We start from the raw sequence: 14,119 nt of genomic DNA on the forward strand, positions 1-14,119 counted from the left end.
GTCAAATATCAAATGCTAGTTAACTTATCATGCATTAAGAATAGGGAAGACAATGTTGACGGAAGGAATAATCATCTGTAAACTTGTCACACAATACGAATCAAACAATTAAACACACACAATAATGATACATTAGCAATAGTCCTTTACTGGAATACATAAGTGTTTCTATGAATGAAAAACATGTGTTTTTTTTCAATCAAAAACATGATAATTTTCCAAGCTAGAATAACATAAAAAAAAAATCAATTTATTTGAATTCTTTTCAATTGCAGATGTATAACTACAACTCTAAAACATACAAATTTCATCTAAATAAAAATTTAAAACTTGTTAAAGACAGCTAGGTATAAACTAAACACACTATATTTACAATATTACCATTCACTCTTTTGCGTAAAATACGAATCAATTCCAAGAATCTCTTCTCGACAAGTTTGCCTTAAGGTGATGCAAAGTAAACTCAACTTGCACAGGAAGCTCACCAGAAACTGCACTTGCCGTCCTGGTCCCACTCTCAAACCGTTCTGTTCTCCTCTGCTCAACAATAATATCATGGTACATGGGTCTGAACTTGATCTGAAACGCCCTGTAAGTGAAATACGGCAAGAGAGCAGAGAACGTGACAAGGACGAGGGTGAGCCAACAGATGGGACTCGGTGCTGAAGTCTCAACGAAGACCTGATAAGCTGTGGTTGAGAATGTCGGAGGAAGAGAACCGTAGATGACAAGAAACAGATACCAAACCCCTATGCTTCCCCAAATGAAGCAGTGCTGGATCCAAGTGAAGTAGTTTATAGAAATCGCCATTTGGCAGTTCACGGTCCAGACCACGCAAGAGTACATTGTGACTCCAAGAACTGAGTAATCAACTACTTGACCGTCTTTCCGGAAAGCTTGAGAGGCGATTGTGTTGATTGTGAGGAAGAAGATGATCATCGAGCTTATGATTCCGTTTAACATCCAACCAAGGATACGTTCCCAGCTGAATAATATGTTCTGTACTCCTTCTTGGTATAGTAACGGATACTGCAGAAATCAAAACAAGAAATTAGGCATGGGCGTTTTAACCAACTCAAACTAAAAACAGATCCGAACCGTTATAAAAGATTTCAAAATTAGTTAAATCTAAGGTGAATAGATAGTTTAGAATATTTTAGAAACTTTCGTAGTTTATTTCTGTAATTTTGACTAGTTTTGAATTTTTTTTTTTGAATAATTTATATATTTTGATTTTGTTTGTCAATTTCATTAGTTTTTCATCAGTTAAAGAAAAATAGATTTTAGGTTGTTTTCAGATATTGATAATAACCGAACCGGAAAAAACCGGAGCTTAACACAACCCAAAAACTAGTAAAATCAAGAACCCCAAAGTGATTTTTTTTTTAAAAAGAGAGAAATGTTTACCTTGAGACAAAGGCGAGCAGAGACATCTTGATCAAAGACTCCAAGAGCGATGACAGGAAGCGAAGTGAAGAAAACGTTGTAGCAAGACATGTACCAATCGTTATAAGCTGGTTTACCAGAGAAAGAAGCATAAGCTTCGTACCAAAACAGCGTGAATCCGAACGTGAGGTTCTTGTAGAAGAAGTAACATATCTGAATTTCACAAAAAAATACAATCAGAAATAAAAGAACAAAGATTCAAAAGTAAGTTCAGTTTATTAAAGAGTGTTACCATCATTGCTATTCGTCTATAACACCAATGGCCATGAACAAGCAACAAACGTTCCAGAAACCGAAACTGAGCAATGGCAAAATCACTAGCCATCACCGCCTGTAAACAGAAGACTTTAAAACCTCTAAATGAACATTTTACAGTAGACACAAGAAGAGCTAAAAGCAAATATGTTTACCTGCATTCCTTCAGCACCACTTATACCAACTCCAATATCAGCTTCTTGAAGCATTCCAACATCATTTGCACCGTCTCCAATGGCTAGTGTTGTTCTACCTGTCCCGCTTTTTACCAATCTTGTAACCTAACGTATATATACTCTACCCCTCAGATTACTTTAATGTGAAAAACATAATACAAAGTGTGTGACATGAGTCTTACCAGAGCCTTTTGCTTTGGTGAAGACCGGCAACATATAACAGAACCACACCGACTCGCAAGTTCCAAGAACTCTTTCTCCAGCTTCTTGTCCAATGCAAAAGTTAAGGACTTCCCATCAATCACTAAACCAAACATCTCCGGCTTTTCATTAGCTGAATCGTCTGTTGTTGCTGCTGCTGCTGTTTGAGACATTCCTTCTCTTAACTGTTTCTTAATACTCTGAAAAGAAGCCTATTCACAAACATCAAAACAACTCTCATCATTGTCCTATAAACATGGAAAGTCATAAAGCTTTTATCAGTTATGTGCATACCTTTGCAACAGCATCTTTGTCTCCTTGTTTCTCCAGAGTCTCAATGTCAGGTGAATCTAGAGTTATCAATATCTTTTCCATGCCTTCTCTTAACAGACTACAAGCATATCTGTCAACAACATCACAACTATTACATTTGAACTTATTACAGAACCCAAAAAAAAAGACAGAATCAAGAGAAGAAGTCTGGACTTACCCTATATTTATTGCAGTTTCTGTCTTATCACCGGTTAAAACCCATATCTTAACCCCAGCCTGAGATAACTTTTCAATACAATCTGGAACCTTTTAAAAAGCAACAACAGAAGTAAGTCCAAGACAGGAACTGAAAAAGGTAGCCTATAGTCTGTTTTGGTTATACTTACACCCTTTTGGAGTTTGTCTTCAACTGCAGTAGAACCAAGAAGAATCAAATCCTTCTCAATCTTATCAGCAGCTGCATCTATCAAAGCATCCCTATCTTCAGTCACCAAAGTCTTCGCATTCAGAAACTCCTCTTCCCACATTCTGTACTCCTCTTCATCTACTTCTCTGTATGCAATCACCAACGTCCTTAACCCTGCCTCTGCATACCTCTTGATGTGCTCCTTCGTCTCCCTCTCAAACTGGCGTCCGTGTTTAGCAAGTCTCTCAAACATCACACTGAAAAAAAACATGACATAAGAAGATGTCTTATATTAACCAGAAAGGGAACAAACCACAAACCTGTCTGCTCCTTTGGAAAGCAACAACAACCGGTTCTCTGGATTCCTCACAATAACAGACATTCTTTTGCGAGAGCTGCTGAACTCCAGGACATGAAGCAGCTCATACACTCTGTCTACTTTCTCACCACTCACGTGATCAATCTCATGCAAGGAGATATGAGTCTGAGACCTTGCAAAAAACTCAAACCCAAGCTCTCTAGAAGCTATCACAAACGCCGCTTCATCAGGAGACTCAGCTTCATAACTAATCTCACCACTCTCACCGTCCACATCAGGGATAGCAGTATGACAAATAGCCAACACTCGAAAAAACTTCTGAATGAGCTCTGCGTTTGGTTGGTTAATCCACTGCCCATCGACTACCCTCTCGTCCCAGAAGTTAAACCCTTTAACAGACTTCGTTGGATTCGCTTTTATCTCATCATCTTGAGGTCTCATACTCATACCCTTTTGCTTCCTCAAGGCTAATTCTACTTCAGTCATACCACGGCCGTAAGCAGTTCCGGATATAGAACACTTCACAAACTCCATTGAGTTGCAAGTTAAGGTACCTGTTTTGTCTGAGAGGATTGTGTCGACTTGACCGAGCTCTTCGTTGAGGTTAGACGTTCTTGCACGTGCTGGCCTGTCTGTTTCCTCGTGGTACATCTCCTGATCTTGGTTTATGAATATACTTTGTAACACCTTCACAACCTCAATCGAAACGTATAACGATATTGGTATTAAGTAACCGTATAGCATTAACGCAGTCAAGAAATGAAAGAAGGAAGCAAGAACAGCTCTCCGCGGTTCGTAGAAGACAGTGGTTCTGTCCGGTCTAAGATACCATCTCCTCATCTTCTTCCCATCATCAGTTACATCTCTTCTCGTTATAATCCCAAAGAAGACTGAACCAGTGAAAGCAATCACAATCAAGATACTGAAGAGAATGTAGACAATCTTATCCATTTTCCTCTCGATCTTGCTCCTCTTTGAAGGAGGATCAGTAGCGTTCTGCATCACTTTAGTGTCGTGCCCCGTGAAGACAACGACTCCAACGATGAAATCAGTGTTTCTAAGCTTTGAGTCTCTCAAAAGCATCTGCTGAGGAGAGAGAGGGTACTGTTGTCCTTGGTAGTGAAGCGTTCCCACGAAAGAGTAGAGATGCTCGTTGGGGTCTTCGCATTTGATCACTCCTCCTCTGAAGTTCTTGATAGAAGACTCTTCAACTGATGTTATCTCCAGGGCGTGTTTTAGCTTCAAGTTGGTCTCTCCGTCGAGGTTCATTGTTTCTACATAGCAAACTCCGTCTTCGTAGCTTGATGAGAGAAGGAGAAGATCAGCTGGGAAGTACTCGTCTTTGTGAACCTTCACAAGATCACCAACTCTGAGATTCTTCCACTTTGTTTCACTAAATTCGCCGTTCTTGGAAAGGACTAAAACTCTCCTGTTGTTAGCTTCAATGTCCTAATAGACAAAAGAAACAATATCGTAAAAGTTCTTCCAACTTAAAACCAATTGGCTATAAGAAATAATAATAAACGTACTTGTCTTCGTCTCCTCAAATCTTCAACACCTTCTTTAACCATAGTAGCACCAATGACAAACAAGAGCGGTGCAAGGACGCTAGGGGCAGTGTAAGGAGCCAAGGGGCTGAAGGAAACGAAAGCAACAACTAGGAAGTATATATTTGCGACTCTTCTAAACTGTTCGAACAAAGACTTTGGGATGAAGTTAGCAGCTGTGTACTTGGTGGTGGAAACGTAGTTCCCTCTGTAGTTAAGCTGGAGAGCCTCGGGGTTATCGGGATCGTTGCAGAAGACGACTCTCGAGTAGCCTCTTGAACCAATCTGAGAATGGTCTTCTTTGGAGAAAGGCTTGAGACACTTGAATGAGTAGAGTTTGCTCAAACGCATCCCTTTGTGTCTTCTCTCTCCAGCCATCTTACCAAAACTAAAGAAAGTTCAGATCTTTTCTTTAAAAAGACAGAACAACCATTTTTTGTTGTGGAATCGAACAGCAGATCATGAATCCATGGACTAATGTATTAGCTGAGGAGAAGAAACTGAGAATCAGATAAGGAAAATCTAGAAGGTACAGAGAACAGTAGCTATCAATTTCAATAGAAAACAAAAAAAAAACATATGTAATAATTAAAAAACATGTCTGAAAGATCCCTTACTTGGTTCCAAATGTTGCCAAGATTTAACTCCTTGCAGAGAAACAGAGAGACAATAATAAAAAAGATAAAATAAAGGAAAGAAAGATACTAAAGAGAAAGAAGTGTGAGCTTGCTTGCTTGCTCTGAACACAGTTCTCGAACTTTGCCTCTTTGCTAAGTAAACGACACGAGAGAACGACGAGAGCATTTTCCCCCAAATTAAATTTTATTTTCACTTTTCTTCTAACATTTTTCTATGTCTTTATCTTATCTTTATTTTAAATTTTTTATTAGGTTTTCTGTATTTATTTCCCCGTACGAATCCGTGAAGACTTGATGACATTTGTCAGTCTTCGAACGAGTCCAGCGTGACTTTTCGACACGTGACAATATCTTAAGGTATTCCTGACTGATCGTTTGGAAAAAAAAAATGTAACGGTGGTGTTAGGTGTAGACTGTAGATTAGCAGTTGCACCTTTTTTTAATTTATAGCTATTTCCACTTTAGGAAATTTTGCTGATTCATTACACACAATCAGTACTCGTCATTAATTCGGTATGGTCCATGAGATTATCCTTTTTAAAAATAAAAGGAAAAACTTCAAAAGCAAAAATATTATCAAGATAAAATCCAGTAGCTCACGCTAAGTTGCTGTTTGAGTTATAAAGTGAAGAAAAGTTACAATTGTTATGGAATTTTGTATTGAATTTTTATAAAGTAACACGGTTTCAACACCTACCAGTCTCGTCTAATAATAATACATTTATTTGTTACTTTACAGATTTGAACAAATGAAACAAACATTAGAAGTAACTTTGGATATACTTTGTCAAAAAAACTAACTTCAGATATACTACCACAAAATACTTTGGAGAGTCTAAGGCTCCGAATGGAGAAAGCGGATCAAGCATTGCGGATCTAGCGTATTAAGCGGATCGAGCAGAACAAGAGCGGATCAAGCGGATCGAGTGGTACAAGTGTGGATCTAGCGGATCTAGCGGTTCAAAACATATGCTTGAATGGTGAAAGTGTATAAAAAGTGGTCCAAAGTATTATACTAATTTAAATTAATATATAAAAAATTGTAATACTATTTATTTTCATAATTACAAAGATTTATTTTTAAAATACTTTATGAATGAAAAATATAAAATTTTCTTCAATTATAATAAAAAATTATTTTAAATATATATTTTTTATTTGAGTTTTCAAATTTAGTATATATTTGATTTGGCTGTTTTTAAAATAATTATATAAATACAATAACTATAAATTTTTATTCAAAATATAATATTAAATTAATTTAACCATATATATAATTGTTTTGAGCTTTAAAATTATATCTATATACCATTATCGTTTTTAATTACTAAGTATTAATAAATAATTATGAAATGTTTATGCATACCTAGTATAGTATAATTTAACAAACACATAAGTAATTTTTTTGGTCGTCAAAAGGTCATTATATTACTCAAGTTTAAGGTGGTTTGGGTAACCAGACCGAAACACATAAGTAATTTAAATATTATACAAAACATATTTGTATATACGTAAGTAAGAAACAATATAAACTCACAAGAAAATAAGTTGGTCAAATACGCTTCAAAACCAGTTTATTTACAAGCATATATACTATTATTCAAAAGGAAAAGCAAAACTAAAATAAACAGTACATAAAAGTGGATCGAGCGGAACAATCTAACGGCACAAGTGTGGATCCAACGGTTCAAACATATGTCTTTTTTTATTTTTTTTTTGAAAATTAAATTAAAAATAATTGTATATATTATCATATATTGTTTAAAATAATTATGTTTTTGATAAAATAGTATAACTATTTCTAGTACAAAACATAATAACATAAAAATAAGTCATTCAAATGATATATAATATATACATAATATGGAATTATAGGAATATAATAAAAAAATTGATGTATGACATTATCAAAACTCACAATGGTCATAAATAAATCTATTATTTTCTAAAAAAAAACACAGAAGTTTTGTACACAAAAAAACACTCGAAATTTGTTGTATTTTACTGTTGATAGTGGTTCTACAATTTTTCTTCATGTATTAGAACTGCTAGCGGTTCAGGATTATTTTATTATTTTATAAAGACAGTCGAGCATTAACTTAAAAACATTGGTGAATGGAAGTACAAAAGCGGTTCCTCCACTTGACGTGTATCGCCCGCTTAATATTCACCTTCCATTTAAACTCTAATTCACATGGACTTTTGAATCTGTAAGAAGAAGTTTTCTCAAGCCCATTAAATCCACTGTCTTTCGAATACTTATGTGGCTGTGTCACAGGAGGCTTGTCAAATACGTTACTACCACTATTCTAAAAATCCATGGGTAACTTGTCACTCAAATGATTAGGCGATGCTTTTTACTGTTTTACTTTTACATTTTCGGGTAACTTGAGATCAGGCGATGCTTTTTACTGTTTTACTTTTACATTTTTCGCGTGCAAAATACTTTGATCGTACAAAGCTTAGCTGACTTTTTATCGAGACAAAAAAAAAGCTGCCTTTTTTTTGGGTGGTAATCATGTTAAATGTTTCTTAACCGAATTAGTAAAATAAAATCGGGAAAATTGTTTTTTTAGAGCAAAAAAATGGAAACTATGTCCCTTTAGACTATTCTCATATTTGTACCATTTTTACCTATAATATCCTTTAATATTTCTGAAAATAAATTAAATAAATAGTTTTACAAACAAAAAAAAATTGGAAAAATAGTAACTACTAATAAAATACCTATATGAACTTAGTGGTATTTTTTTTCAGTTCTAGAAATGTTTAAATCATAATTTCAAATTATGTTCTAAATAAAGTAGAATTGACATTCTACAAAGTAGAAAACAAAATCTACTTTTTTCATTGAATCTACAATGTTTAGAATACATGATCTACGTAAATAAGAGTATTCTAAAAATATTTAGAATACACATTCCGCGCTTGACCTACCGATCTAAAACATGTAGAAACCAACTTCTACATATTTACTATAAATCTAAAACAAGTATAAACTGCCTTCTACAGATTTACTGTAAATCTAAAACATGTAGAAATCAAAATCTACACATTACAAAAATTCTAAAAAATATATAGAAATCGATTTCTACAGATTAACTGTATTCTACGGATAAGAATAATCTGTTTCGAAAAATAAGGAAAAAAAATATTTGGAAATATTCAGTTTCCTATTTTGAAAACCGGTTTTTTTAAACAAAAAAAAAACAAAAATATGTGGAAATATTATGTTACCATTTTTGAAAAATCAAATTTGTTAATAAAAGATCACTTACTAGCCTTTCTTTTTGAAAAAAAAAAACACTTATTGGCCTTTCTTCTCAAAATACCTAAATTTTCCTTTAATTTTTCACAAAGTTAGGAGCTTTTTCATATGGTTGGTACAATCTATCTACCTAACTCTTGTCTGTTTGTATGAATCTTCCATCAGATTCTTCTTCGTGCTGAGGATGATATATGTATAATATGATTTAGTGTTCGGGGCCTATATCATTAATTTTGAATGTCCTCAGAATCCCATGAGATTGAAACGTCAAGCACTAAAGTAAATATGTTAACACATTTGATGTCATGTGGATCTGTTTCTTGGATCAGTTAGTGAACTCATAAACTAAACCCACAAAATGATATTAGACAAGCTTCAAATATTTACAGTGTAGTAAAACAAATAAAGAGCATTCTCTTCCATAGTAATAGCAACAGTAAAACAAAAGACATCAAGCCAAAAAAAAACCCTTAAAGAACATTAGAAGAACCAAAGAAACATCACAAACTGAATAAGATCAACCTAGCTTCTGTTTCTTCCTTTTACTTGCTTCACAAGTATCCTGCATATTATATACTAAGATGTTTTAGTTCAAGTTTTTCATTATATGTTTCAACAAACAATGTCATAAGTCAAGACAAGATAGTCTACGTACCGAGACTATTAGCTTCAGACGTTTTCATCACACGAAGCCTTTTCACCGAGGTGATGAGCATTCTAAGATATATACAAAACCCAGATTAGATCATTGTAAATCATTCATCAGACATTAAGAGATGGTTTTTAGTTCTTTTACCTCCATGGAACATCACCAACGAGCATCATATCTCCTTCCTTATCTTCATAAGTACAAACTCAGATGATCCAACGGTTTGGTGAACTGACCCATTAACCCGATAGTACCAGGATTAGTGCCAAATTACATATCTTCTAGTGTCTGCGCTGGCGATACCAACATCAACAACAATGACACAAAATCAAAACTAACCAATCTCTTCAAAATATCGATTGACAAACCCGTATGGTAAAGCAAATTGTTAAGATTACATACACATGTAACATAGATTAACTGTAGGTTCTTATGGTAATCACAAATTGATAACAACAGAACACACAAACACATATAACAGACTGGTGTGTTCTTAAATCGATTGATAAGAACACAAAAAAATATACAGAAGCACTAATCTATTTGCTTTACACAGAACTATTATCGCTTAAAGAACATGCAAAGAAGATTTAAAACAAAATAGGAATGAGAAGTGTCGATGTTACCTTCGTTTTACATGAGAGAATAAGATTAAGCCGGAGAAGAAGATATTAAGCCGGAGAAGAAGAGATTTACGCCGGAGAAGACGAGATTTGAGTCGGTATCTTTGTCTCCCCACCAATAGAGACCTGTTGACTTTGTCCCCACCAGAATTAGAGAGGCCTAGAGAACGAGACTGAAATAATTAGGGTTAGGGGTTTTGATTTGGGAATTTTTTTAAAATTTTTTTTTTTAATTGGTTCTGTATATTATATATTAATTTAATGTATTAATACAGTTAGTTTTAAAATTGTATTTCGAAGGACTAAACTGGGATTTTCAAAATTATTAGCTTAATGAGACAATTATAGGTTGGGATTATTCTATTAGGACAATGTTTACATTTTTTTGCTCTAAAAAAACAATTTTCCCAATAAAATCAGGATTTGTTAACTATTATTCGTTTTACTTGTATCTACGTGCTGTTACAAAAGTTTGAACATTCATTTTTCAACACAAATTTAACATTATTCAGATAATTGAAGATTTATATTCCAATACCGAAATTTCAAACTGTGTTTAACAAACTAGATTAAGTTTAAATGACATACTTAATTGTTTGTTTAGGATAAATGTCCACGCGACAACATGTTTCTCGACTAAACTGTTATAGTGTTATGTTTCATGTTCCATGATGAATCCAATTGGAGGCTCAGAGTATTGCATAATGTGCTCAAGGAAGAGTTTATCAGACTCTTCTCATACAAGAGGTGTCAGAAATAATTAAGCAATCATCATCCTCGCCCAAGACAAAAACGTTTCAACTAATACTTGAGTTTGAATATAACACAAAACTAGTACAAAATGGTACGTTGATTGAATAAAAAATTTAAAATCCTGCCTACTCAATCAAAGGTATCAAACAGAAATTGATTGGAAGAAAAAAATCTTGAAACAAAAACATCAAAGACATACTTATCAAATGTGAAAGAAATTGATTACAAGAAGAAAAAGGGGGTGAAGATGCTCATATTCTATGGGTGTAATGTGAGTCTACAAAGCCTAGTGGCTATTCAGTACGAGGAATTACTTTTACAATCATCGCATCATCTTACCCCTCAATTTTCCAGATCCAGTTTTTTTTTTTTTTAAATACTAAACCAAACTAGATGTGAAGATTATTCACAAAACAATTCTAGAAAAAAAAATTAAAACGATATATACCAAAAAATTAACAGTCAAGAAAAAAAAACTGGAGGCTCAGAGTATTTGCATAATGTGCTCAAGGAAGAGTTTATCAAGCTCTTCTCATACAAGAGGTGTCAGAAATTAAGCAGTAATCATCCTTGCCATCACCATTACTTTCAAAAATCAACAATCAAAGAAAACCAAAATAAAAACTCATGAACAAGAGAAGAAAAAAACAACCAAGCGGCGGAGAAAGACCGTATACGTATTAGGGTTTTGGTTTCAGTTGATGATGTGAAGATGTTAAATCATGGTACATTATTTATAGATACCAGTGGGCTTATATTCAATATTAGCAGTACTCCCTCAGCCGCCTCCTTTACCGGGTTAGTGATGGATGCTACTCTTAGGTAGGTCAAACTTTTATATTCAAATTATCACAAGATTCAGACTGAAGGCCCATTGGGCCAAAGCAATCCATACAAGAAAAGAGAAAAGTGTATTTCAACCTAAACTTTACCTATCGTGTGCTTATTCCTACCCGACAATAGTGTGTATTCCATACTGAACTGCATAAAAACTCAAAAATACTACATGAACTTTTATCTTTTCCTTCACAAACTTTACAGTAGTGCATATTTCATACTGAACTAAACAAAAATACTACATGAACTCTCAGAATCGTGCTTATGTATTATTTTAAATTTTATGTAGTTCGGTATGGATTCAAAGTTGGGAAGAAAATAGGCAAGACGATAAAGTTCAGGTTGCAATAGACACTTTTGACTACAACAAAAGGTTTGAATGCTCATCTGCATAAATTAAGCTCAATGCTCCTCCTAAAAGCTAGTGTCTTTAACTAATACACAAACATAACATCCTACAAGTTAAGATGAACAAACAGTCATCTTCCTTACCTTGTCTAGCAAGTTTCTTGATTCCTCTTCAAGTTTCATCTTCAACTCTTCCCTAACCTCTCCTCCCTCTGATTCGTCCAACAATGCTCTCATCTTTTCAAGCTTCTTTTTCAACCACTCCAAATCCGTCACTCCCTTCTTTTCATTTGTGTTTTCAGGTGTTTCTCTCTTGTTCACCTTCACTTCAAGCTGCTTATCTTCATCAGAACCGTTTCTTTTGTAATTGGCTCCAGTAACATATGTAAAGCTTCGGTAAATGGACGCAAACTCTCTTATCATGTCATACGAGCTTTTACACTCTTGTGAATGTTGTGTGCTGAGGGAAGCTGCACGGATAAGCTCCAGTATCTCCTCTGTTGTAGCTCCCAAGCTAACAAAATTAATGGCCTTTTCAGCAGGACTCTTTGTCATCTTCTCTGCTGATTCAGATTCTAGTTTGCTCTTTCTCCTGCTCCAACTAAAGTCTGTCATGTATTCAGGTGAAAGATACTTGCTTTTCTTCCTCTCTCTCTTACCTCTGTGCACTATAGTCTCGCCACTCCCATTGTTCCTTTCAACACTTGAAAAAACATCATCAACCTTTACCCTCTTGCAGAGTAAAGACAGTGGAGTTGATAAATCAACAACTATATCAATACCTGACTCCTCTTTCTTCTCACTCTCTTCTAAATGATTTGAGCATTTAGAAACTTCACCACCATGTTTCCTCTTTTTATTACTAGGATGCTTAGAGCATTTTCTTAAAGATTCCTGACCAGAAGATTTCTTGAATGTATACTCATCCTCTTTGTCTTCAAGTCCTATGATATATGGATTCTCATCATCATATTTAGCTAAACAAAACATTCCTTTACACCGATAAAACGCAGATATTTTCCTCTTCAAAACCTCAATCTCCAACACATCACCAAAACTAGCTTCCTTGGCAAGGCTTTTAACATCTTCAAGAACTATCCCAGGTTTTTCAAGAACCAAGGACGTTAAAGTCTCTCTTCTAACATCAGGTACAAGAGCTCCTTCCTTAACTCCACAGTTCACAGCAACAGGACTAACCAAAGCCTCGTCACACACCAACAGGTTCTCAACACGTTGACCAATCTCTCTCACAGCTTCTCTCACAGCACTGAGAAAGCTACTGGAACCGCTCGTCTTGGAAAAGTCTTTAAAATTCTCTATAAACGGTTTAAGCTGCGATGGAGTGCACCAAGCAAAGGTCTCTTTCCAAGAAAGTGCAACAAGTAATGTACCTTTCTGCATATGCTTCAAAGCTAAGTCAGAAGCATCTGAAGAATCATAAACCTTCCCAGGCCACCATTGGTGACGGTTGACTCCTTGTACCCACACAAAGTCTCCTACATGGAACCCATCTCTGGAATGATCTTGCTTCGTATTGAGCAACGAAGAGGCTTCACTCATCACATAATCTTCAACTGGTCCAGAGTCGTTAACACTCTCCATGTTAACATCGTTTGACTTCGGTTCATCCTCAGACGAACCGTTCATGTCAGTTTCTTCTCTGTTTTCAGATACCCTAGAACCTGTCGTTAGGAAATTTCCCATCGAAACTGAAGAGTCTTCTCGTTCGTAACACACAACACAACCTAAACTACTACACCAAAGGCAAAACAAAACAAAACATGATCAGGAAAAAGAACGACAACGATCAGAAGAAACCAACGAACAGAAGGTTTCTCCTTTCACGAGAAAAGTAAGCAAATTACCAGAAGGTAGAAGAGAAGAGAAAGAACAGCTTCTTCTTCGTTTCCTGCGGCGGAAAGTTTTTGTTTTTTTTTCCTCGACTTAAGAAGGAAACAAAAAAGGGTTGGTGTTCAGAAATAAAAAAAAGGAAAAAAAAGAGTATATTTTGTGATTGGTGCTTTTGATTTGTTAAACTATTTATTAGAAACTTCGTTTCGTGTTATCACGTCGTACGTTATTTATTTATTTTTCTAGACATCGTGTCATTACGTACGTTCTTATTTCTTAAACAAAAAAAAAAAATCTTAAAGACTCTTGTTTTCTGACGTCAAGCTATGTGTCAACCTCTCTCTTTTTTTTTTTCCCGACCGGCTTTGCGATTAGATTCAGACAAAAGTATATGAGATTTGTACAAACGCAACCGTTATGTGGATTTTATGTATATCAACCGCTCTTTCTTTTCCCGATTCGATTTTTTTCTTTTTTGCGGTTAGATTTAGACAAGAGTATGAGTTTACAAAACTAGCAAGTATAAGAT

At 34.9% G+C, this 14,119-nt stretch overlaps 2 protein-coding genes and 3 non-coding genes across 9 annotated transcripts; all 5 read right to left on the reverse strand.

Moving 5' to 3' along the window:
- Nucleotides 1-229: 229 nt before the first annotated feature.
- On the reverse strand, nt 230-6,479 carry LOC103875184 (probable phospholipid-transporting ATPase 8). The gene is made up of 11 exons (XM_009153667.3): nt 5,241-6,479; nt 4,606-5,109; nt 3,078-4,525; nt 2,738-3,014; nt 2,569-2,657; nt 2,373-2,481; nt 2,060-2,290; nt 1,857-1,982; nt 1,679-1,777; nt 1,408-1,599; nt 230-1,029 (listed from the first exon to the last, which is right to left on the reverse strand). The coding sequence occupies exons 2-11, from the start codon at nt 4,999-5,001 to the stop codon at nt 409-411; spliced, it is 3,588 nt and encodes a 1,195-aa protein (XP_009151915.1). The 5' UTR covers nt 5,002-5,109; nt 5,241-6,479; the 3' UTR covers nt 230-408.
- Nucleotides 6,480-8,870: 2,391 nt separating this feature from the next.
- Nucleotides 8,871-14,009, reverse strand: LOC103875185. Of its 5 annotated transcripts, XM_033273067.1 has the most exons (4): nt 9,805-14,009; nt 9,326-9,466; nt 9,185-9,246; nt 8,871-9,091 (listed from the first exon to the last, which is right to left on the reverse strand). In XM_033273067.1, exon 1 carries the CDS (start codon nt 13,441-13,443, stop codon nt 11,854-11,856), a length of 1,590 nt encoding a protein of 529 aa, XP_033128958.1. In that variant the 5' UTR covers nt 13,444-14,009; the 3' UTR covers nt 8,871-9,091; nt 9,185-9,246; nt 9,326-9,466; nt 9,805-11,853. The 5 variants fall into 5 exon arrangements, with proteins under 5 accessions (XP_033128958.1, XP_033128960.1, XP_033128959.1 ...); XM_033273069.1 differs by having other exon boundaries at nt 8,871-9,246; nt 9,326-9,409; XM_033273068.1 differs by lacking the exon at nt 9,185-9,246.
- Nucleotides 10,488-10,583, reverse strand: LOC117126329. Its single transcript, XR_004448904.1, has one exon. It is a non-coding gene; the product is annotated as a small nucleolar RNA snoR1 (small nucleolar RNA).
- Nucleotides 10,800-10,889, reverse strand: LOC117126343. Its single transcript, XR_004448915.1, has one exon. It is a non-coding gene; the product is annotated as a small nucleolar RNA snoR8a (small nucleolar RNA).
- Nucleotides 11,036-11,129, reverse strand: LOC117126330. Its single transcript, XR_004448905.1, has one exon. It is a non-coding gene; the product is annotated as a small nucleolar RNA snoR1 (small nucleolar RNA).
- Nucleotides 14,010-14,119: the final 110 nt, after the last annotated feature.

The sequence above is a fragment of the Brassica rapa genome, chromosome A06 (assembly GCF_000309985.2).
Source record: "Brassica rapa cultivar Chiifu-401-42 chromosome A06, CAAS_Brap_v3.01, whole genome shotgun sequence".
In the NCBI taxonomy this organism is placed as follows: Eukaryota; Viridiplantae; Streptophyta; class Magnoliopsida; order Brassicales; family Brassicaceae; genus Brassica; species Brassica rapa.

Coding starts and splice junctions, on each gene's coding strand:
- LOC103875184 (XM_009153667.3), bottom strand. CDS start 5,001: ATGGCTGGAGAGAGAAGACACAAAGGGATGCGTTTGAGCAAACTCTAC. Junction 4,526..4,605: donor ATTTGAGGAGACGAAGACAA/GTACGTTTATTA, acceptor TTTGTCTATTAG/GACATTGAAGCTAACAACAG. Junction 2,658..2,737: donor AAGACAAACTCCAAAAGGGT/GTAAGTATAACC, acceptor GCTTTTTAAAAG/GTTCCAGATTGTATTGAAAA.
- LOC103875185 (XM_033273069.1), bottom strand. CDS start 13,443: ATGGGAAATTTCCTAACGACAGGTTCTAGGGTATCTGAAAACAGAGAA.